The 25,753-nt window shown below is 43.9% G+C and overlaps 1 protein-coding gene across 3 annotated transcripts in view; it reads left to right on the top strand.

The window, feature by feature from the left end:
* The window catches only part of LOC111258940 (uncharacterized), a 140,768-nt gene that overhangs the window by 58,787 nt on the left and 56,228 nt on the right, over window positions 1-25,753 (top strand). For 2 of the 3 annotated variants that reach the window (XM_086967657.1, XM_086967656.1), the window contains exon 5: window positions 14,410-15,933. In XM_086967657.1, coding sequence (XP_086823783.1) covers window positions 14,410-14,573 — 164 coding nt within the window. In that variant the 3' untranslated portion in view covers window positions 14,574-15,933. Of the gene's footprint in view, window positions 1-14,409; window positions 15,934-25,303; window positions 25,508-25,753 lie in introns of those variants that run through there. The other variant, XM_086967658.1, reaches the window with a different exon arrangement.

The following is a 25,753-nucleotide window of genomic DNA, read 5'->3' as shown; positions in this document are numbered from 1 at the left end:
ATATAGGTTTCAGCCGGTTTATATTGTAAACTTGGTTCATATATACAATAGAACACATGCATTTTATGCGCATATATAATAAGAACCATGACCAAGCGTATAGTCGCCATGACGTCAATTCCGGCCGAGAACCCATTCAGGAACGGTGATTATGCAAACGGGCAGTTGATCGTGGTCGCTTCTCCAAGGCTATGGCCAAAGCCCGAAGAGATTCAATATTGAACGTAATCAAAAGTTCAACCCACACGACAGAGCGAACCGCTAATCGTACGCTCCGACCGAAGGGGGGGGTGGAGAGCCACACTCATCTACTTCATTGGCTAACCTTTTCCCTCCTTCAATTTTTCAGAAGGGCCATTATATGTAATGTATTTATTAAATGTAATATATTTAGGTTATTCACATCGGAACCGTAAAAGTCATAAGGTTAACATAAGTTATAAGGATAACCAATTGATTCAAGGACAACCGTGCATCATTACTTCGGCCGTGCTCATCACTCGAATATAACAGAATATTTTCTACTGCTGAGTGCACGTATTGTACGCGCTAAGCCTGAATAGGTCCGCTATACTAATTTTTTTGCATGCAGTTTAATTTATTTTTAGTTTTTTTCTTTGTCTGGCGATTAATAACGTTTGTAGTCATTTTTTTTTATTACGATACATTTGAGTCGGTGTTAAACTTCACTTCCTACAGATCGTGACATTAGATTTATTCAGTTATTATCCCTGTTATCGGTATATTAGTAGCTATGATTTGGAGTATAGCTATGCATGTTTAACTGGAATTAACAAATAAATATACATTTTTAATTAAAACCTTGAATTAAATTCAATTAAAAATTTGAATTTCATTTACCTTATTGCACAAAGGTGGGCTTATGTTATTCGATAGCATTTACTGAGAAGCATGACAGAGGCGATCTGGGCTTACTAATTCAAACCGTTAAAAAGCATTGGAAAGTATCAAGACGCAACGGAGCAAGCCGTCGCGTTACAGCCTGACGGGAAAACCGGACCATTCGATAGAGGGAGAAAGCGAGAGAGAGCTATCTGAACAGTATAGCTTCCTCTTAAGCCATCGGTGGGAGACACCTATCTAAAGTTTTCTGGTAGATTTTACCGCTGTATTGCCACTAAGTCCCGGACATCCGCTAACTGACTGGAGTACTACACAGGATCCAAGCTGGTTCCTACAACCATACCGAAGGATGCGCTCTTCGAAGATACTCAGGTAGGTGAATCCGAAGATACCTTCACACTGGAGGGAAACTGGGGGTCAGCTTGAAATCACCAGTTTGTGAGGACTTCTCAAGCTACGGTGAGTCTGAGTTTGAACGACCCTGTGCTCGGCATTCTTGAGGTCGTCAAATAGAAAAGCGCGCTTTTTAAATGGTTTCCTGATCACTATAGTACCATCGAGCTGACGTTCCACAGAAGATACTTACACGAAACAAAATCGGCGTAATTATCTACAAACGACTGATAGCAGTATATTACGTTTCCCGCGATCGTCTTTTGCTCTTGTGGGCTATTATAGGAAGCCAATGTATAAGTAAATATGAAAATCGGTTCTATTATGAAATAAAGTAATCTCTGATGGCTTATTTTGAGACCGGTATAATCACGCCTCGTCACTCTCCTTCATTCCCATTAAGCCATCAGATGCATGTAGCTTCTTCGCTACAGATATTAAGATACCGGTATAGTGTGGGCCGATAATAAAACTATTAGCCGTTGTTAGCGGTACATCGAACAGCGGAACGAATGCATAAGCGAAGCGGGTCAGCAAACGGCAGTAGGTGACGCCAGCTGTTCTAGCGACTCGAACGCGACGCGGATGCGGAGTGCTTCTGGCGACTCCTGCTTGTTTCCTGCGTCGCTTTTACTACCGCTACAGCACTTTTTATGAATCCCCTTTTTCTCACGCTCCTCCAACGTTGTGTTTTCTGTTCCGATGAGAAAGGATATGTGCTTGTGTGTCTGCGCGTTATGAATGCGCGCGCGGATAGCACATCGGCGGGCAGAATCGACCATTATGAGCCGTTACGGCGACCAGGGGACGCAACTGTCACCTGTAGATTTCGCTAGATGGATGCAGGTAATCGTCGTCGTGGTCACTTTTTTCTCGATGGTTCACAGGTTGGATGCCGCCGGCGTTTCCATCACCTTTTTCTACAGAGAGTATTTGAGCTGGTGAGTGTCCTATCTGTGCGTGTACACTGAGAGATGTTTTAATATTTTCTATATTTTCCTTACTTTACCATCGCCTTGGGACCTGCTGTAGTTTACTTCGCACCCGGCATGAACTCGAATACGAGGTCACTGGGATGCTGGGTCGACGGACAACGCGTGATTAGTCGGAAACACGGAATCACTTCTCAACCACTGGTGCAGCAGGTGGTTGTGTTGTTCAGAGGTCGACTAGGAGGATCCTGCGAGTATGTAGGATCAACCTAATCCTTGCTGCTAGTAAACTCAAAAGAAAACATATCTGATGTACTGGGGATGGACAGGGCAGAATCGGATGAGACTAGCCTGCCACGCTGGATGAGATAACGGCAGCGGCAGCGGATTTGATTCAGTGGGCTTCGCCTGTTTGGTCCATGGTAGCTTGTTCGCCCCTCGAGTTGATGGCCCCTAGCGTCTGGTTAGCTGCTTTGCGAAGCTTGCCTTGAGCTTTTTCCCGGGTTCTCGTTATTATTCTTGTACGTTACGTGCGACACCAAACGCGGAAACGAAGGTACTAGAGGGCAACAGGAAAGACAGCGTGGGAAAATGTCCGCTCGGCTGCTCCTGCACTGCTTCCCGCTCTACGTTTGAGGTCCTGTCATACCACTTCATAGGCACCAGTAAATCGGCCTGGTCCCGGTGGCCAAGGCCCGGAACCGAGCCTGCTATAAGGCCACCGGACCGCTTTCAGAGGCTCATCGCATCTGCCGTTTTGGCTGCTGCTTTGACGTCGTCATGGCCCGAGATGGACAATATTTTCCCTTCGTTCACTGTTGTCGCCTACTTCTTCTTGGCGGATGACACCGCCATTCGTACAGCTATAACTCGTACCAGCGGGATAACAGACTCTTCGTTTAGCCGTGTTTGCATTGTTTTAACTTGCTGCTTTTGGCTTGATTTATACTGTCACCTGTTTATCTGCATCAGCCGGCGATAATTGGCCACAGTGACGTGTTCCGTGAAGAGCACAGTGACACAGGAAGCGACACTGTAAATAGTATTAATTAGATGCCATAACACTGCTTACATTTCGTGTACACTCTAAGGAGTAAATCTTTGACAATATATACCGATCAACGATTAGGGGTTTATACTCTAACCGCATCCGAATCGGCAGTTTTTTGTGATTTATTTTCTGGAAACTCATTGGCTGACTATCAAATTGTTTGCCTCTATTAAATATTTACGCTGAAATTGTCGTTTTGGCGCTTAGTCAAGGTCATAATCTGCGAGTCGTACCAACGCCATCCTTCAAATCCATGCATTAGATCTCTGCCGAAAGAGCTGTTTGATGTAAAACGCTATCCAGTTGGTGTAGCTGTGTACGAGTGTCATTTTGTAAATCAAACACGAATTTACTGTTAATAAAATATGGTACTGGCCCCCCGAAAATCAGCTAGCTTTTGTAGCGACTACTCATCTCGATGCTTTTTTTTTCGCATGTGGACTATCTACAGGTATTGCGTTGTTTTGTTTTGGTCCGTTCGCCTTCGAAAGAAAGGACCCTTCACGAAAACACGGTTGTCAGAAAGAAGTCTATTATTTTTTCATTTGCTTCTGCGTGTTTCCGGTACTGTGTGCCCCTCTCTGCGTATGTGTCGGTTGGAGATGGGATGATACGATGATGTAACTATGAGCAGGGTAACGACGGTGGTCATAACAAGGACGACGACGGCGGCGGCTGCTGCTGCTATTGTCGCGTCACCGGTGGCTGTGTCACGGCCTATTGGCCCGACGCTATTATGAACAGGAAGCACTTAGAAAAAGGCTTTTCTGAAAGGGTCGAAGCGGGTTAGGTCCAACCGTCCCAGGTTCGGAAACTAGCTGGGCGGTTCGAAGAGCGTTCGTTGGTGCACCCTGTGTCCCCTTGTCCTACCCTGTCCACTCGCTGGTCGGCCTTCTAACAAGAAAAATAATGGTTGTTTTTCGTTGGCCCAGCTTTCTCGTTCCATGTTACTACTAGTCTGCAAAGGCTGAACAAAATGGTAAATCTATTACTTTTCCAATATGGCTGCCACTACGGTTACAGGAGCTTAAGTAACTATTGTCAATACTGCTGCCGGTCTTCTCCCGGATAAAACCCTTTGTTTGTTTGACATTCGGTGGACAGCGGAGCAATGATGGGACGCAGCTGAACGGCAGTAGCTCCTGCAGCTTGTTTGGAATGAACTCATCATCTATTGATTATCGCGTCATCATTTAATCGTCGTACGCCAGATGTCTTTCTTCTGCCAGACCCTTAGACTGCTTAGTTAACTAGCTGAACGCACGCCTCCTGCCTACAACTCGCGGTGAGCGTTCGCGCACGAACAGTTTCGTGCGAAACAAGTTCGATTGTGTGCGACAAAACATGCAAGAAGCGGACATATTCATTCAGAAAAATGACAAAAAGGGGAGACGAGTGTGACTGAGGTAAAGAGGGGGGTTAAAGGGGGCAGAACCTCCCTTTTTAACCCCATGCCGACACTTTAATAAAGACGAGGATCCTGTAACGAGAACTTATCTGTTTTGCTGATATTGTGAGTAAGATGTCATCATTGCCACGACAAAATGATGATCTGCGATTGAAAAGAAGTGTGAAAATTGAGGCCCTGCTGACAAGACAGAGCAGATGCATTTGCCGTCCACACCCCCTATCGTCGCCACTAATCAGAACGCTGTAAAGTATCGTAACAATTCTCTGGTAAACAACAGCAATGAAATATGACTGCCAGCTGTTGTATCAGCCTGACCGATCCGTTGGGCCTGTGTTCTGTCTGACAGGTAATGGCAAGGCTTGCTCCTAACAACCTTGGCGCGCCTTTGTGGGTTGCGATGGTTCACAGGTGGTAGCGGTTTTTCTTAGTTCGTACTGTATTTTTCCGTTGCTGTGTTATTATGGCACGCGTTGCTAGCCAGTGAATTATACAACATATACAGTGAATACAAAAGGAACATAGGAAGGCTCGAAATCTGTAAAGGAACTTTTTCTCTACAAACAGTGAACACATAACAGAACCAGCAGACAAACGGTACGTCGTAAAACAGATAATCCTCCCTAGAGTATTATTTTAACGGCTGACGAATTCCGAGTTAATAGGTGTAACGTTATCTCTTCATCAAAAGTAGAGAAATATTAAAACTTTAACCAACATAAAACTTTTTTTACATGTTTGCTTTTCAGTACACATATTCAGAGATGCATATGTACACAAGCACACATAATGCTTATTTATGGGATTCATTGAACTGAATGAAGTAAAGAAGCCCATACACCGACGAAACCGCATGAACGAGCATTGAGTAACTAGTTTACGTTAGGTCTTGTCAGAATGTTAACATGTGGTAGTAGCGATATTTCTACATAATCTATATAAATTTCTAGACGGCAAATCATGTTAACAATGAATGTTGTCAAGTGTTCGATGAACGATCATTACAATCAATGATACTGGCGAATAGCCGTAAAGATCATCTAGGGGTGCACGTGCCGTAAACAGTTCCCGCTTCGAATAATACCTAGTGCTCAAGTGAATTTGGCTACCACGATAGCATGACTGACTCCCACTTCCGCTGCACTCGGAATGCTCTTGAAATAGCAAGTTTTTAGGTAACCTTCTAAAAATGTTTTACTCGCGGTACCACTAACGTTCCTGAATCATATTCTCTCGCTAGACGGAGTGGCAGGCAAACGGTAGAACTTACCGGAATGGCTGACGGCTGTGGAAAATGGGTAAACGGTGGGTCGGTAGCAGTCTTTCTTGCACAGCTTGGCCATTACGACTTTTATTGTGGTCGTAGATGTGCACGCCCCGGTCTTTGCCATCTGCAGACACGCATATACACATACAAGGATCGCCGTTTGACAAACGGCTTCCTTGTACTGACTGGCCGTATTCGTTTGGCCGTATGTCAAGCACTGACAGAAAAGCACGGCCAGCAGCAGCAGCAGCAGCTGTAGTAGCAGTTCTACCAGCCAACAAGCCATCAGCGTCGTGCTCTTGTACACAGCGCGTGCCATGTTGCCTCGGGCGAGGCGAGACGTCACCATCAACGCAGTCAACAGTCAAGATAAAAGTCTGCACCTACCGCCTAAATTCGGGTTTATTTTCACGAGCCAATAGAAGCTAAGGCAAAGTGTGGGTCGGGGACCAAAGGTGAAAAAACATGTTTATTAGTAGTTGTAGTGATACTACAGGGGTGCTCGTAGTCACAAAATATTCATCGACCTAGTAGGCCATATTGCAATCGATAAGCTGAGAAGTACACTACGCCTTCTTCTTTCCATTTATTGGTGCGCTTGGTTGTTATCGATAGGATCGTTTCCGACGATCTGTCGATTCCAGACACCCTTATTTTATGTCACTTCTCTATTTTTATTTGTTTGCAAAGTAGACAGTTGTTTACACATTCGCCACGATGTCTAACCGCGCATCTGTTCAACTATGAAAGTCATTGTAAAAGGCGGAATTAGTGTGTGCGTCAAAATTGATTTACCATTCATTCATTTGTCCAATGCAAATCAAAATGTCAAGTGCCATAAGCAGAATGAGCCTCATCTACTCTTTCCGAGACGGACAGACAAAAAGAACCGGATCTGAGATCGGGATTCGATAGAACGCACGTGGCACAGCAAACATCAATCATCTTGGTCCGAGCGCTCTGCTCGGTAATACCGCATTCAGCCTACCATTAGTTATTTTCCTCGAGATGGCAACCTCAACAACAGCAAATGACACGCAATGACTTTATTTCTAAGCGGGCTTCTATGTGAGTACTTCGTGGCAAAATAAGAAATATATGCTTAGGGAGTGACAAGCCTAGATTCATAAGGAACAAGTATCTTCGACTTTTCGTGCCATTGGATTGCACGAAAGCTCTTTGAAAGTTTTTGATAAGCAGTGAAAGAAGGTCGTTTTTAGGGACAGCGTCACAGCTCAAAGAGAAGGCACCCAAAGCGACATCTTCAAACTTGTCGTTCAGCAAAACCAGAGAAAAACAACAAACAAGGTAGCGGACCTAGGCTAAAAGTGAGTCTTTTTCATTCTTTCCTTCGCTAATTTGCTAGTGTTGCGTGCAACGGCTTTCTGCTCGAAAGTGCAAGCCTCGCAAAACGAAGATATATGTAACGCGCTACGAGTTAGATAAGTGCGGCAACAGGATGGGAAGGCGCTTACGATCTACCAGCCAAGACTGCGTAGCGAAAATGGCTCGTGGGGTTAAGTCTGATGGGGTGTCGTGGCCGGAGCGGGTACAAAGGGGACTATGCTTCTGTTCAGTTTGTGTTGCCCCTTGGCTGCTAGTAGCGAGCCTATGAGCAACCAACTAGCGCGTTAAAGGTGGCGGAAGCGGCGTCGGCTTACCCATTATAGTGTAATCACTGTATCACACTACGCATCAAAAACAGCTGCACCCAATTTGACGTGGTCGAGCTAGAAGGAAAGAGTAGTACCGAGATGGGGTTGTTATGGTTTTTTTTAACACGATTAATTTGAGTGTATTAACTTTAAAACAAAAAAGTAAAAACAGTTACTTCTGGTTCGTGATATAGGTGGTTTGGTAATTGCTAAATGGTAATGAACAGCGGTAAACCGGTCGAAACAGATTCGCTCAAACGATTAAGTCACATTCAGTAGGGACAGTTACAATGGTCGGTTTTGCTTAGGAAAGATGGTAATAAAAATAGTTTGTTAACCTTAATACTATTACTGTTATCGTTAATATTGGACTATCAAACGAAAGAAGCCCTTGTTCAGATTCGCGCAAAATGAGGGCTATCTTGGCAGATATAAACAGGGAAAACGGTTCCGCCAGCATTTCACACCTGTACGCTATAAGAAGGGTTATAGAAATGTTAAAAAGCACATATAAGTTTATATTAATTATTTGTGCGATAAATAAATTTGCGATATTAATAATTTTTCTTGAGACCTCGTTTTTGTTCAAATGTTACACTTTTTACAGGCTATCTCCAAGAGAGACAAAACATTTTAGTAAATAGTAAACTAAGATCAGCTAGCTGAAATTTTAACCATATTTTTCTAGGATAGACATACCTGTCTTCTCTAAATACCGATACTCTTCTGTATATTGCGGACCAAATCGTCAATCTCCAGCGTGCTCCATATTAACACCACGATTGCAAAACAAAAATATATGACAACTATGTTTTCGCAACGGAAAATATCCTCCAGATTACTGAGCTTACATTTATAGCATTTCAGGTAACCATATCCCAAGGGCAAGATCCAGTGTCAATGAGAAAGAGCCATTCAGTCATCGAATAATGCACGCTTATCGTATAGGCCAGGACTATACTTTTTCCGTCTTTAGCCTTTCGACTCTGGCCAGCAACGGTTTTAGCAAGCGCAAGGCTCCGTACTCTGTTCATCATTCTTGATTTGTACCTGGCAAACATAATTCGAACGTTTGAATCAGGAAAAGAAGACCTTATCTGTACCAGCCGGTTCATTCGAATTCGGTTCATACTTATGGTTGGGAGAAACCCGTGAGATTCGTTTTCGGTTAGCGATTGTTTGAACAGTGGATATATCTGTATACCGTTTGGAAAATATTCATCTGTAATTTCAAAAGTGTGATATACAATTTGATTGATACAATAAGGCTGGCCTACCAGGTCCATTTCTCACCGTGAACGGCTCAATTATGCGAGTATGTTTATGGAACTTCACAATTCCCGTTGCTTAGCGCTTACGTGTAGAATTGATGACTTGTACAATTCTGTAAATGTTATATTGTTTCTGCACGTGTACGTAGGAGAGTAAATACGAAAATTGAATATCCAACTACTATTCATTGTCACAGTGGTATCACGTGGCCTGCTTAGAAAAAACTACAGACCCATCAATTTCTAGACTGAGGCAGCATGCATGCCTCCATAAGTCTGGATCGCCCAGCAAATGGTCCATTCGTGTAGCCCTAGACTGTGTTAACGCACTCGTTTATAGGTCACGTTATACCTTGTAACCCTGCTTCAATTATCAACGATTATGAACGATGAACAATTACGTAACGGCATCTTCTGTGATAGTCCCCTCGGAATAGGAATATCGTACTTTCTACGCAAAACGAATTTTCTACTCTTCTGTTTGGATCTTCAGCAAAGGCGAATATAATACACTTTCCGTAACGTAAGTCTCCTTTGTTGTACAGGTACTCACCGGACACTCTTTCGAGATTTGTTGGCTACCAGAGGGTCTATCTGTTGCCGGCATTATAGTCTAACGCAGAAAACGGACGACCCTCTCTGAGGTCAACTATATCAACGAGCTCAACTTACGTTGCCAAGTTTGTCGACGGCAAGCACTTATGTCAACAAGAAAAATGTGGAATGAGACTTGCCTTTTCAAGGCCCGGTCCACTGTCTCTATTCATATATGCCATGACTCATGAAGGACCAGACATCTATCGGCATTGTGCGGTGCCATGCGCAGAGTTGAATTAACCAACGCATCAGCGTTCTTCTAGCATTGTCACGATACAGTTGCTACGCGTTACCGCATATCCCTGCTAACTGGTCTATTGCCAAATGTGCTAGAATAGGGGACAGGATAATAGAAACGCTGCGATTTTTTAGCAGGGTAAAATTACTTTGCTGATTATTATCAGGCTGTAAAATCGGTATTGCATAGTAAGTTATGCCCGCATCGCTTGGTCGCGTCTGTTACTTCATATAAGGTAATAGATATATCGTGCCGCTTTCTTAACTGCTGTCGAATCGTGACTGCAGGAAGAGTGTGTTCTTTGAGAGCATACACAAACTGAATGGGAGGTTCTAAGTGAACTTTCCTTAATTACAACCGAACCTCTCATGCGTTTCCCACATTTCTAGTCTGATTATACAAACATGTAGTAGTTTTTCACGGTTTATATCGATTCTGATTCTAATCAGTTGATTGAAATTAGAAATTTTGGGCGCAACACCAGTACAATGAAATATCTAATGAGGTGCTTCCATGTATGCTTTCACACAACGTTCTCTTCACGAAATGATGGAGAATGAATTACAGTGTCAAACGTTGAAATGGTACTTCGTAAATATCTTTCTTTTGAGTTTGAGCCGCGCAAGGACTCGCTGTAATGTGTAACATTATAGGAAAATCAATAATCTATCATTTTCTTGGCCACCTTCCTGCATCACCCCACTATTGGACTCCTCGATCGATTGAAGTCACCTGATTACTGTACATCTGTACAGATATGGATCTGTGCTGAGTCAATTTTTTCCGCCTATATTTTCTTTTCGAGCAGATAGTTGTAATCATACTGTTTACTTGTTCTTGTCGAATCGGCTGTCTTATGGATCAGCGCAACCTTAATTCTGACGGTGAACCGCACTGTCGCAATAGAGATGGCGGGAATAGCAGGATGATTGAGACAAAAGCCATTATGGTTCTAGTTTCTACTGTTTCATGGCTGGCAGGCAGTTAGGCCTAACTTGACCTACCTCTGAAATTTAAAGCACGTAGGACACCTCTAGGCCAGGCTTAACTAGACGAAATGGTTAGGTGCGTGACAGGGCTAGCTCCTGCCTAAGACGAGAACGCATACTCAGAGCAGTCATTAACTCTCTCATGCGATGGAACAGTCAAGCAACGTCGATAAAATCCACTGATTGGACCACGGAAAACAACTATTGAAATTAATTTGATGTTGACTGTCGTCACCGGTACCACTACAGCTGTCCGCTGTCGCTGCTAAGCTTTCTGCGTAAACGGCAGGCTGTAGGCCAAATTAGGTATACAGCCAGACGTTCACGCTCTTCTCTATGGCGTCTGCGGTAGCGATAGCTGCTGCTGTTGGCGCAAGCTAGTCCAAGGGCTCTTTTATTTCTTAAACACGACTGGAGTAGCGAGTGAGAGGGGTAATATCGAGGAAAGTGGGAATGGAAAGTTAAACAAGTTTATCTAAAAATAGATGGTGACTTCCGTCGCTGTGAGCCCTCTTGCCGCAGCAGCCGTTGCCATGAGCGCTGCTGCCGTCTTCGTCGTTTCGGCAGCTGAAACTGCCGTTATGGTCAAACATCCTGACGTTGCTCAGACATAAGCGACGCTAAAAACAAACACATTCCAGTGCGTGTTTCGTGCATGCACGCGCTCAGATAGGCGGGCACGAAAAAGCAGGCGCTCCCTACCCGTTCCACGTGGATCTTAAGCCATTTGGCCACGAATAATAAAACCCTCATCGGGAGCGTTGCTCTTTTCGTGGTGTAAGTTAGTTATCGTTGATCGTTATTGAACTTCGTGTTTAGGCCGAAGAAATATCGGAGTTTTTTTAAGTTTTGGGAAGACTGGCGGAAAGGACAGAAATAACAGCTAATCTGATAACCAGTCTGTAATACGTATATAGTAGTAATCGCAACGCAAAGTACGTGTAGCTTGATCTTCTCGTTTTACTGACCATAATTATCTGTTTATTTTAGACTATTAGCGATGCCTACGTTAACCCACGCTGTAAATCGCCCAGAGTCTACAGGTAAAGAGCCACTTCAGAAATTTAGAACCAGATACCAAGTAGGGGGAATATATGAAAGAGAGAAAGACTTCACTGAACGCGTCGTCCTTACTCGATAGATTTTGACTTTTGACATGGCACAGCAACGTACCGTTTGTCCGTTGCGTTTCTTCCTTCACAATTGCGAGGTTTTTGGGTTCTTTGGGGGTCTACTGCCCGTCAAGTCAAATCAGCAAAGGGCTACGTATCGCCCTCCACTTCCTTCTTGTGTCGTTTGCGTCTTCAAATCGAGCCCGATTTTGGTTTCAATGAAAGCTCATTAAGGAGCTAAAGGGCCCGAGAAAGCCCCCAGCTACTAAAAACTCGATCTGCATGACGAGCTTTTAAAAGAATCTGCAGAAAGATATTTAACATTATCTAGAACATGTTTATCGGTTACATTGATAACACGTTGGTATTTTCAGGTAAGTTAAGAAACTAAGATCACCAATAGAATTGATCACTTACTTATTTTGCGCTTTTTGCGTTCGCATTAATGATTCGAGGTAAGTGTACGTATCGCTATAGGTAACCCTCATTGTTTCTGTCCAGACACCGTTTCAATATTTGGGTACCTTGAGACCTTAACTGAGACGATCCCTGATAAAACATCATCTATATAGTAATCACCCGTAGTTCTTTTCTATTTGGAGCCTTGCAGTCTCTAGAAAAGATCACCATGCGTACGCTTCCGATTTTTCTAGTTCGTTTTATCGTTTTCTAAAATATGGCCATAATCTTCAACCATCATTTTGTCACACGAACTCCTAGCGAGCCCGTTTTACCCACTTTTCAGAAAACTTTTTTTACTTCAGTTTTTCATTGATACTCTCCTTTCCAACATCTCTATTGCTTCTGTTCATCACTTTAGAGCAAACGTACGGAGCCCGTTGATGCTGTTTAGCTTGTTTCTCTGTCTCCCTTTATGTTCAGCTTTTTTTACGCAAAGGAAGCATAATTAAAATAATGGGACCATATTATCAACGTTCAGATCAGCGTCGGCTCTTCTCTATTCCAGTAGCGGTAGTGTTCAGCGACGGCAGTAGTACCGGGTTGAACGATCGCCCCGGCCATGCTAAGCGCTGCCAATTCCGCCAGCTGACCTATACATGTATCCTCTCTCCGTTCCTCAGTCATTGAATAGCTTAACTGGACCCTGTTCGCATTGTAGCAAAGCCTTCAACTACGGGTGTTCCAGAAGACTTAGAGAGTATAAGCAGTAGTGAAATAGGAAAAGAGACGGCTCAAATAGGGCGAAGTGGAGGACAAAAAGCTCAAAAATGCTAGCAACATCCTGGGGAGCTGTGGGCGACTTGACGTAAGCAAAGGGACGGTGGCGGAGGCGAACAGGGCTAAAAAGAAGGGAAGGAATTGAACGATTCATGACTGTAGATAGATGATAAATGGAATAGAAAAGAATAAAGCATTAGGGTGAGGGCGGCTTTGGAGGCAGAAGGGGCGAGTGAATCAGGCGGGCGGCTCAGCTAGAGAAAAGGCAATGGCAAAGAAGAGCGACCTAGAGTGCCCGTGGGGGTCCGCGCGATGGAAAGTTGACGCTTAGCGAACCATCGATAGAGCGACAATAACGCCTCCGTCTCCGTTCCGAGGCCATATCGCTTCACGTTGCTTCAAACTGGAATTTGCAGCGACAGCGGCTGGTGAAACCGATGAGTGCACACAGCCAGTCAGAGGAGCTCTTATGCAGCGCACATGCTCTGGCGTGTCTGAAATATCGAAAATACTCCTTGTTCTTGCTCACGCATATATTCGCACAGATCGTGAAGGTCTCCATCAATAGTAGTAAGAACAAAGCTGCCGAATAGCGGAACCACAAATAGGGCAAATCGGATGAGTCCCGGAGTGATTGGAGGGAGAAACGCCTCTTCCGTTGATGACAGTGAAGCGATTAAGCAAGCAGTCGATAGTAGCGTTAGTCCTACTGTTGCTGCACTGTTTCAGCGGCGACTATGGGTATTATACTAGCACTTTGATGTTAGCTTTTCTCCCGCACGGCTCTGGGTAGCTGATCTATGATCCTTGTCCAGTTTCGCCCTCAAAGCACCGGTTGGCAGTGAAACTGCCCGGGTCGAGTTTCCTTAGTATAGACGAAGCCCATCATTGTAAGTAAACCGAGCTAAAAAACCGCCGCCCGAAGTAACGGGCAATGCGTGCCTGTATAGGACAAACGTTATGATCTTGCTATCACGGGGCTCCACAAACTACGTTCAATCTGATTATGCGCCAGCGCTGCTATTGCTCTGTCACTATCAGGGCTATAGGCAGTCTGGTCGGAAGCTGCAATAGTGTTCGTGGGTGCTTTTGGGGAGAACAGCTGGCATTGCTTCAAGCGCCCACCTGCCATTGCGTCCTGCTGCTGTCCAGTGTGACATGAGTGTGCGGGTTCTTCGACTATAGAATATGAGCGTTCAACAAGGTGAAGCGGTACAGCACTAAAACAGAATTTAGCTTTTTTAGCGCCTGCAAATAAGAACACACGAAGAATAGACCGGGAAAGCGGAAGGCTGGCAGTCTTCTAGCACTTTTTACTAACCACACTCGTCCCCTCTCAGGCCCGCTATTGTACAACCACTACCACTACTACAACAGTTATGATCAGGAATACAATTTCTTTGCTTTTTTTTTCTTCCTTTTCATGCATCCTGTGGCCTTCGTCTCATTGCAGCTGAAAAAAGAAAATTGCCTGTAAGGCGCTCGCTTGTGCTCGATAATTGCGGCAGTACAAGCGATGGAAGCGGTAGTTGTAGCTCCGGCCGGGTGGAAGTGCAGTTCATCCCAACGGGGTTAACAGGGGACGCGAAGGAAAGGAGTCGACCACCACTACAGTAGTAAAAGCTGAGAACACAGTCGACGCCGACGCTGCTACTGGCAGCTTTCCCAAAACCAAACGCCAGGGGCGATTCCACATGATGACAACGACGACGAAGGCAGCGGCTTACGTAGGGGGTGACAGCGACACCAAGTCGTGGCTGGCTGACTGACTGGCCGAGCGGTCGTTCGATGTCTTGCAGCATGGCTCGATGACTGGATAATCCATTGACATGGGCTGTAACAGAGCAGACAATAGCAGTTGAAGAACAAGCATCAATACTACTTATCGTGGAGTCGCTTCTTCATTTTTTACCTGCTTTGCTTTGCATCCTCAGAAGGTGTTTTACCTCCCTAACACGATACGCTTCTTTTAGCGATAATTCCCTTCATAATATAAACTCATCGAATGTCTTAAATGTCAACGGAAAACAAAATTCTATCCAAGAGCGCACTGGCTTTTCCCATTCTAATTCGCAATATATTATATAAAGGTATCGTAACAAATTTTTTCACATTCTAATATAATTATACAAGATCTCTTGCTTATATAATATTAGGTTTATGGTAAACACTACAGTACAATATTATATATTAGAGTTAATTATTGGGGAGCGTTTAGCATACATTCAGTTATATTTTAATAATATAACTTATTTATTTACGTATTTAATAATGTGAGTTACACTTGCCGCAAACGATAGCCCGACAAGCCAGCCGCTTTAAACGGAAAATGAACAGAATTCTGACAACTTGTAGTAATACCCTTATAAAACGTACGTGCAGCCCTGGTAATAAATTGATAGTTTTACACGCTCCTCTTTCTATTTCCAGATGGTATCCACACCATTACACAGCGCAGGGTCCTCCTGCTGATGTACCTCGTAGTGGCCTAGTAGATTGCTCTTTACGGCTTGCTTTGCTGTGTGGCACAAAACTGACATTTCAATATAGCTTTTAAGTACAGAGACAAAAAAAGCAAGCATCTGAGTTTAAAAAAAAATGTTTCAAATTAAAATAGAAAAACCTTTTCGACGAAACGTAGATTATCCTCCAGGTAACGTTCGGAAGGTACAGATCTTAGCGTTTCTATTATGAGTAGCTCTCACGTTTAAATAAAAGTTAAACTACAACTTAATCGCATTAACAAATCTTTCAAAAACGAGTCATTCCTGTATAACGTCAGCAGCAGTTTTGACATACTCAAATGGCAAAAAATTGATAAGATATCGCTGAATCTCGCTTGCATATAAAAGGCAAAACGTTTTGGCCAATGTAGCCGCATTTCTCAAAAGTGTCAAGATAAGCTCTTCTTCATTAAACGTTTAGTATAATTTGCGTACCTTAATTATTTTTTCAAGGAAAAATGAAAACAAGTGAACGAGGGAGGCGAAGCGGCTATACCAAAATATACTACCGCGCGTTTGTTTTTAACCAGGGAAAGCGTTTTTTGATTCTTTTGTAAACAATAGATCGCAAGCTTTAACCGATATGTCTCTACTAGAGTAACGGTCTGTGTTCTATTTCTATTAGAGTATTTGGCTGGAACGGCAATAAAAGTCGAAGCTATAGAAAAGCCCATATCAGCCTAAGATAAAATATACATATATGCGCATGGCTCTACACAGCATGTTGTATAGGGTTTTTTGTTAATTCGGACTTTGAACGTTAGTGCTTTTAGTGACTGACTTTCAAGGGTCTTTTTAATACATAGAGACATAAAGGGCAATTATCATATCCGACACGGTTGTCTTTCGACGACATCAGGTAAAGCAGGCACGCCAAAAGACCGCTTGTCGTCTGCACGTTTCCGCCTTCAAACATCTGTATGTTTGTCGTTAACATACTGGACATCGGTGCATCTTGTTTAAATCAGACAGGCATTTTTGGTGGTTGCCTTAGTTGGTGTCAGCTAGGACAGACAATTTCGCGATGGTTTATTTTTCCCATAGAAGCATACGGCCCTCATAATCCTTTCTTTGGAACGTCTTGGTTGGTAAAAGGCATACAAAGCTAGTCAAATTCGTCTGACCATTGTGTAACTCTAGCATATGGCCGTGATCGTCGAGGCTACTTCTTTGCCGTTAACTCGTTTCACAAGATCCGCACTCTCATGCTTAAGCATATCCTAGGGTGCATCCAAACCAAGCCAGAAGTGAAGTAACACGACAGTATAAAGGAGTGAACGCCATTTGGGACATAATACAAGCGACCAGACGAGAAAGGAGTGGTCGTCGAGACAGCATGGTTCTCCTGAATTTTGCTGAACGTGTTGCTGTCGGTTGTTGTAGTTTCGCGGTTCGGTAGCCAGACGAAAGCGGTAGGCAGCCATTTGCCTAAAGGGAACTGTAGACTAGGGATCTACGCTAGCTCAAGCCCAAGGAGGGTCTCAGGATGTAGATGATGACTACTGAAACGACAAAGGTGGCAAGGCAATTTCAATATGAAAAGAAATCTCTGTGTAGCACTGACAACACTGACTCACCGGCAAAGTTGACCGAACGCCTCGCCGAGCTCGTCGTTCTAACAGGGAAAAGGCATTTAGCTAATTGTCAAATAGCCCAGTTGTTTACTTGCGACATTTTAAAGCTCCGTTAGACAATTGTCGCCACGGAAAAAACCTTCGATCCGAATCTCCCATGCTGACTTCCACGTGCCAGCTTTATCGTAGTACAATACAAGAGTGACTACAGCAGCCACAGAAGAAAGCAGACATTAGCGCAAGAAGTACTAGCATATAGAAGCTTCTTACCCAGGCTGCACCGCACAATTAACTAAGCAGACTGGCAGATTTGTTAGCCCATTTGTGTTCTTTTTTCTCGCTTTTGATTTAAGTATACAAAATGTTGGAACTGGATTGTCCCCGAGGCTATCTGTCCAGTATCACGGCCATTGTTAGGACGAATATATATCACGTTGTGGGCTTGTCGATAGTTTTTGATATAATTTCCTTAAAAATGTTTGTTATTACTTGCGGTTGTCAGGGGTCCTCTGCTAATTAACTATAGATTATGCCGAGTTATCGTTCGATAGGAGTTTGCCAAAATGTTGCAGGGCCTTTAAGGATGATTCTTGTTAGGTCGTTTCTGTTCTCCACTTCATTTAAAGCAAAATTAAGTGTCTTTTGACCCTATTGTTAAGTTTGTAAATGTATACACATAAACAGGATTTCTTAACACTGCGTGCTTTATTTCCTGCTCGTTTCAGTAAATTAGGAGCTATTTTAATTAGAAAAGTCTAACTAAGACAAAAAACTGACGCAATATACATGAACAGCTTTATATTTTTATGATAGGTCACATTAAAAATCTCTTAGTTTCTGAAAGAGGAGCTGCAATGTCATTTGCCAATACAAAAGACTGATAGGGTGTTTCAAAGACTGAGAAAGAGCTAATCCATCTGAGTGTAAAGCTCTTACTTCATAATTCTAAGCATTTATGAGCATCAGCTTACTTCCTCTAACTCCTTCTAACTCGTTTTAACATACTTAGCCATAGTGCCGTTTATACTCACCTACGTTACGTAACATACTATTAAATTTGCTTTTTAATGTGGAACCTTACCTATTGTCATTACCTATATCCTTCCGAGAGCATAAACGAAAAGCCTTCTGCCAGGCCAGGTTCATTTCCCGTTCAAGCGCTGACGAAATTCCATGGACTCGGCCACACAACACTCAATATACACTTCGAATGGTCCCTCTGGGACTTTTTTTAACAAACAAGATGCCGCTGATCTTTGTTACATTTGAACTGGCTTTGCTACCTTTATCTTAGAGTCTGACCTTAGGTAGACAATTTAGCAACAAGTATCGAGTGGCAACGTGCACCCTAGATCCATCGTTCACTCAGTTATTCTTCCCTTACTAACAGCAGCAGCATCATCACTATCAGGTTTTCTCAACTATTTATTCTCTGTCAATCTCTGACGGCTGCTGGCTTGCGTATTCGCAAACCCCCGGAGGCCGAGCAGACCGACAAGCGCTTGAGGGCGGCCGCGTCGAAAGAACGCAAATGCATAGGAATAGCAGAATGCCATTGAGGGACCTTGACTCGGGGTCGGTTCCCTAAAATTGTATGGCAGCGGTTGCAAAGGCGTCTGTCGCCGCAGTCACACCGGCAGCGGCGAAGATGGCAGCGGTGGTGACGCGGGTACGGATCTCCCAAGCTGTGTTTTCAATCATTCTTTCGGAACGGCGCAAACTTGCGGCGAAGCCAGCCAGTCTGCTAGAGCATGCCTCCTCCTAGTGGTCTTCTTTCTATATTGCCTGTTTGTCCCTGCTCATTTTTGCCGGCACGGAGCGACGGACAAAGGCAGCAAGTAGTAAAAGAGCCAGCGTAACGCTGAGAAGGGTCGTCGAGTCAGGTCAAACTAGCGCAAAGTCAGCTGCTTCATTGTAAATGCCATCACAGAGAAAGAAAAAATGGCGAAGTACCGAAGGCGGCCAAATGCTGGGGGGGGGGGGGCAGTCGCCTGGGTAAGGCGAAGCCGGGGGCGAACATCTAACACAGGGCAAGTGAGCGAGGTGAAGGCAACTGCAAACTGCATTTTCGAGGTCGCAAATGTCACAGAGCTGTTTGGCTACTCCATGTTTTGACCGGGCCTCAGACCAACCTAGTTCTCTACCGGGACCCAAGCAGTGGCGTGCTGCATCCTGTTAGCCCGTTGGTTCCCTTGTCGAATCGACCTCAACCTTTAACGCCAGTTGCAGCCTTGTGGTTGCTGCTCAAAGGACAGCACGGATCTTCGGCCTCAAAGTCCATCTGCTGTGTGCAGTACTAGAAAACCCAGCAGCTACTGCGGCCGGCAAATCGAAGTCGTTTATCGATCTTGGAGTACATTTTCTCAAGGCGTTTCGAATCCCAGATAACCCCAGATTAGCCTTTGCTAGCTCAAAGAATTCACGTCGCTCATTAAAGTATCTATGCAACAACATAGCATGCAGTATGTGTAAATACAGTAAATATACAGTAAAATATATCTGCATATGTATAATAAGTGTGTTACGAACGTCTATTTAGAGATTGTTTTACGCAGCCTTTTGTCTGCGCCTTTAAGGGACAATACGACAGATCATGTTATCATTTGTTTTCTCGTTTCACTATTAATGGAACGTACGTATAGCTTGCTTACGGTATCAACGCTCAGTTTGATGTGCTTCAGAAAAATTATAAACTAAATTATAAACAGATACAAACATCTACCTTCAAATTCTTAAGGTCAGGTTTTGCAACAGCCATAAGGCTACTGACTAATAGACCGCGGTGTATGAACTTGTATTGCACGTTAATCAGAGTGAGGCTTTGGGAAGAATGTCAAAAGGAGAGGCAAAAAGTGCTTGTGTGGTGCTAAAATCATTAATCACGGCACTGCCAGAGACCTCAGAAAGGTTCCGTTCAGACCAGACCAATTATGCTAATCCTTTATCGGACTCTGAACTCTAGCCAGCTCAAAATACAAATGACACGGCTGTCCTCAATGAACAGACAATTATTTGATGTCATTTAACGAAGCCACACTCAGCGCTGTGATAACTCAAAGACAAAGCAAGATTTTATTTATAAATCCTTATCCTAAAACACTCCAGAGATCTAGCCTACGGTATATAATATTGATACAAAGTTAGAAGCCGACAATCCTCATTTATTATCTCTGTACCAGGTAGCCAAATATATATTTAATAGATTATATGATATTGATCGTTATGCAAAACAGAAATGAACGACGAATCTTCTCCAGGCTGGGAAAATCCAATAGCTTTAAAATAGTTAAAATAGAAAGAGGGAAAAAAGATAAAAAGGTTCCAAACGGTCAAGATATAGGTATTTCCCATATAAGAATAGCTGGAACATCGTTTAAGCTGCGCGCGATGTCGAGGTGAAATCGCCATTTCAGATATATAGGTTCGTATGTATGTCTTTCTACACTATTTCTATACTATTTCTTTGGGTTATTGTTTGATATCCTTGTTCTTATAGGAGCAAATACTGCGGAAGCATTACAGCCATTGCCCTTAAAGGAACTGTAAAGATAATGCAGCATCCAGTCTACAATCTTTTCGATAGACATTTCATCGGAGCTTATCAAGGGATTAGTACTATTAAAATTCCCGAACGCCGGCACCTAGTTCAGTTGTCTCGTTGGCTATAGCGAATAATCCTAGCAGTCATTTCCGAATCGTTCCTAGGACTCCGTTAATTTTGGAAGATGGTTTCATAGTATGGATGCCATTCTTAGCCTCTGTAGAAGAAAAGTGGATTCGGATTGCGTACTCCACGCATCTACATGGCAATCTCGCGAGCCTTGGGAATGCACACTTACAGATCTGGATTTTTGCACAGTACTATACGGAAGCGTACGGCTTAGTTAAATTTGCATAATAAAGCATATATTTTATTTATAGGTTTACCAAATTGACCTAAACTAGATAGACCAAACTAGGTAGCCTGTTTACAGAGCTTAGGGCCGCTTGAGGTGGTCTAAATTCGAAATAGTGCGCAAGCACGCTTCATTTCGTGCTATAGCCAAGATGTCTGAAACAGTGCTTAACCGAAGTCATTACCCACCCACAACTGCTAAGAACACAGAACAGGACAGTTGCCTTTTATGTCGTTCGGTCTATGTGACACCAAGAAGAGTCTGTCCACTCTATTTAGTCTCATAGAAACAGTGTTTTTTAGATTGTATTGAATGAATAACCATAACAATGAGACAATACGAGGAAAGGACAAGAAACATTGGCATCCATTTGCTGCGGAGTTTATTTATTTTTTTAAATTAATGCCGCTGCTACTGCTGCTGCCATTTCTGTACCGTATGAAAACTGGAAAATTGTAAAAAAAATTGAAAAAGCTAAGAGGTATGCTATGCGGACCACTCCGTGTTTTGTCCGTTGATTTTAGCACAACTTTTGGTCTTTGCAATTTCTGTTACAACCTATCGATACGCCAATAAGTCATGAGCCATTTTGTACGCAGCATCTGTCGCATAATCGCCCACTATTCGCAAACGCATATTGACATAAACAGTGATCATTCGTATAGGTAATGTTTTATACAACGTAAATATACTTGATTATTGAATAAAAACTACGAAACATACAATAATAATTACAAATTTAATGAGCAGACACTACTAGATCATGTCTATGTGTTCTTTTTTGCTTCGTTTAGGAAAGTTGCGCGCGAGCGAAAGTTAAGGAATTTCATAGCGATATTCAATTATAGGACGAGCATTCCCAACTCTCCATTCAGGAAGGGTTTCTGCCGCCCGTATCGAAAAGCAAAGAACTTCCATAGTGTCTGGATCGAGAACGCATGGCGAGTGTGGGCGCGCAAAGTGCACGTGCATAACGAACGGCTTGAGCCTCCATATTTTGCGGGGGCAACGGACAGCGGGCTGCCGCAGGCAAAAAGAAGTTGCCATTGCGAGGCGGCCCTGCAGGCCTGTTTTTCAGACCAGACCCGTTACTGGTGGTGGGTTGGCGAAGCTGCGCTACACTTCATCCGACGGCAAAAACAGCAACCGTCGGCCCCGAATTTTTCAGATCTCATCCTAAACCAAATGTGAATTTAATCGGCGATTGAGGCCTTTCGCGCAGAAAACGATTTAGAAGATTTTTCTTTCACCTTCTATCGTTAGTCAGCCAGCGTCGTGTTCGGCGTCGCGCCAAGAGTAGCAGCGGCAGCGGACGTACCAGCGGCAGCCAAATCCTTATAGCTGATGTAATCAGTCGGCCAGCACCTTACGACTGCCGTCAACGTTCAACCATCTTCGACGACTTTGTTCGGCAATGCCTTCATCGCCTTCAACGTTGAACATCCTTCATCTTGTGCAAAGCCTAGCTGCACCTTCTACATAGCTACTTCTCCGCTGCCGCCACAGCCAGTTGCGCGGCCAACTCTCCACCGCCGTTCTCATGCGATTCAACACACAGCAAAGCAGGGGCTGGGTTTGCAACGCCATTAGAACGAACGCAATGCCATTCTTATGCGAGAGAGAGAAAGAGAGAGAGAGAGAGACAAATCGAAAGAGGCAGCTTTTAAAGATTATGAATATGAACTTTTCCTTTGGTGGAAAGTACTGGGCTGAGAACGGAGGCAAAGGAACGCAAGTCCAGCGTTTCTTAATGTAGTCGTCCGCCAACAAGGCTAGAAGATTTCAAAGTGGAATCGTTACTTTAGGAAAAGAGCGAACAGGCTCGAGAACGAGAAGGTGCCAAAAGGAAGGATAAAGCAAAGCTGGGAGAGAAGATTGACGGGGCTAGCGTCGGGAAGCCCAGGAAGACGAGATCATGACGAAAATGAAAGGGAGGACGGAAACGACGAAAACGAAGGAAAGAGAGGAGCCAGCAAAGGTCGGTGCTTTCGAAGATAAATGCGAAAGTGCACAAGAAGACGACAGAAGAAATGAAAGAAAGTAAGAAAGCGGGAGAGGAAAGGAATAACGCGCGCAATAAACAGAAACGATAAGACGAACAGGAGACGGGAAAGAAGAAAGCGATAAAAACGGTTGCTAGTGGTAAGGGGCTATAAAGTTGCGGCGAGCAACGAGAGCCGTACCATTGGCTGACGAATCGGTGCAGCGCTATGGCGCAGGAGTCAAAGCACCTTAAAAAGTGGTGAATACTATTTTCATTATGATTTTTCTCTCGACGGCTGGGACTTTGTTCTCGTGTACTCCTGTCTGAAAGTTCGCCTCAAATTGGCCTCTCACTCGGAAAAGAACAGAAAACATATTGAGAATCAAAGTAAAACCAAGGAACATAATGGAGTGCTTAAGTAGCCAGTAATGGGCAGTCGGAAAATGTAGGCTGAGGCTATTTCAAAGTCGTTCAGAAATAATGGGTTGATGCACCGAGCCTTGGGTTGATAGGAATCAATTTAATCTACAATTGAAGAGTCGCCAATCACTTCACCTTCCCAAGACCGCCGCTTCACTTAGGATTTATTTCCGCTAAGGCAGACTGCAATGCTTAGATAGGCCACATCATAGCTAAAAAGAGTTTACTGGTTTAGCTTAGAACTCAGTTGCCTAGCGGTCTGAGGTAAACCAGGTAAATCACGTTGTGAGCCCTTTTGCTCAAAAGGGTACCTTACGGAAGACTTGGATATAGAGGAAAACCTGTAGAATGGAGAAAATCTGCAGCTGTATCGGAACCGAAACGAGAAAGGTTGTGTGTTTGTAAAACCATATTTATTGGCCGATTTCCAGGTAAACGTAGATCGTAGCGCTAGTCTAGAACATTTAAGGAGGCGTGCATCAAGTAGGAACAGAAATCAAACCAGGGACCTGACGTTTTCCGCGTCCTTAGTACATTTAGCTTTCTCTAAAATCATGATGCAGAAAAAGGAGCCCTCAGAGCTATATTCGATCAACAAATGCTGGCTATGCGAAGTAAGCCTTCATCTCTAAGAAGTCGCACTCAGGTGAAAAGCGTAAGGATATCGAGGGCAAAATGGGAGCTACTGAAGCTAGTTTGAGGAGAACGGACGAAACAAACCTATTTTGATAGCGTACCTTTTTAGCAAAGGCGAAGCTTGCTTGGTTTGATTGACGCGCCTCTATTGACTCAGGCTGACGCGTGGCTTTGAGGCACTACGTTTAAAGGCCAATGGACGATAGAAGCTGAGAGAAACGTTAGGCAGCACCGTTCGAATATTTGCACCATACGGCATTATTCCAAGCAGCTTGTAAGCGAACGACTTGGCAGGTGGAAGGGGAAGTGTAATTTTAATTGAAGCAGACAGGAGAGCACGAATGGCCAATGGCTTGATTTGATTTCACAGAATCCGTTAGCAGAAGCACCCCTTTCTATCGGCCTTGCGCTTTCGCAATCTTTCTAAAGCACTGGTATAAACGGCTCGTTTAACATCATTAACTTCGAACACTTTTCCGTCTTGGGTAGAACCTCTTATTGTGACAGACAACTTCTACTAGATAAAATAGGATATACTAACATAGAGAACGTCTACTAGACACAGTGCAGGGTCACAACAGTCCTGTATATTAATCAAGGACTAAACGCTAACAATAAGCATAACGCGTGCAAATTGAACTCGCAAAGACGTCCATATTGACTGCAATATAAATGCGACTTTCACGAAAGGCTGAATGGAGGAAACATCTTTGTTTCGTAAACAGCAGGCTTCTCTACACAGAGAAACGGCAGCGCAACGATTATATATCCTCGGTACGGAGTTCATATTTTATTCATCTTATGTTAGTTCTCCCGTTCCAACATCGAATTCGCTTCGCGTAAGACACAAGAATAATCACCGTCACAATGGATTTCAATGGCAATAATACAAATGCCACCGAGAAAACTACCGGATGACCACAATTCCGCTAATCCTATGGTCACAAACCAAACTCCCTTTTTCCATAACGGACGATTTAAAAACGAAAGCCGTTTGCCCAGCGGCAAACATCAACTGTCAAAAGAAAGTAAAAAGGCAGATATCAATAACAGTGTATAAAAATCTATACGTAACTTGCCATCGAGGTACACAGGCAACAAGACATTGGGCATAAAATGCTACGACGAGACATCCAATGGTAGTAATCGCACCTATTACGACAGGGCGAGCGCCGAAAACAACTTCGGCATTAGAGGCTTCAGCAGACGAGCTACACCCACTGTTGCGCCACCGTCCTTTACGTATTTATCGTCTGTTTATGATCCGTGTGGATTATTGTCCCGATTGAATAGTCGAGTCATCTAGCCCGTTGTTGTTGTTTCCTGTTTGCAGGCATCGTGTGGCTACTCGTTGAGGCAATGGTTGAGGCTGCTATTGGCTGTGAAGTTCAGACTAGTGCATCATATCAAGGTAATGTCCCGCTTATGTCGAGACGGAGAATGCCTGCCCCCAACGCATAGCAAGCACAAAAGCAAGTAACCAGCTAGAGGGCAAAGCTGGCCGACCACCCGGGGAAGGGGCCGTTAAGAAACCGCAGTGAGTACAATCGTAGGTATTAGTAACTAGCGCAAGCTAACAGTCGATGCAAGTCACCTTTCAAGTCTTTTACCGTTTCTTCCGCGGTTACACAAGCGCTCTTGGTCGGCCTAGAGAAACAAAACAATCAGACTGAACTAGTGCCTGAAATACTCATGAACGGCGGAGCCGGACGGCAAGCGACAACCCTTAGTCTGAATCAGGCATAGAGGAGCGATTAGGTGTTTAAACGGGATGCGCGGGGGA

The sequence above is a fragment of the Varroa jacobsoni genome, unplaced genomic scaffold (genome assembly GCF_002532875.2).
Source record: "Varroa jacobsoni isolate VJ856 unplaced genomic scaffold, vjacob_1.0 scaffold_277, whole genome shotgun sequence".
Taxonomy (NCBI): domain Eukaryota; kingdom Metazoa; phylum Arthropoda; class Arachnida; order Mesostigmata; family Varroidae; genus Varroa; species Varroa jacobsoni.
Note: the sequence above shows the minus strand (reverse complement) of the source record. Positions and strands in the feature narration are given on the sequence as shown.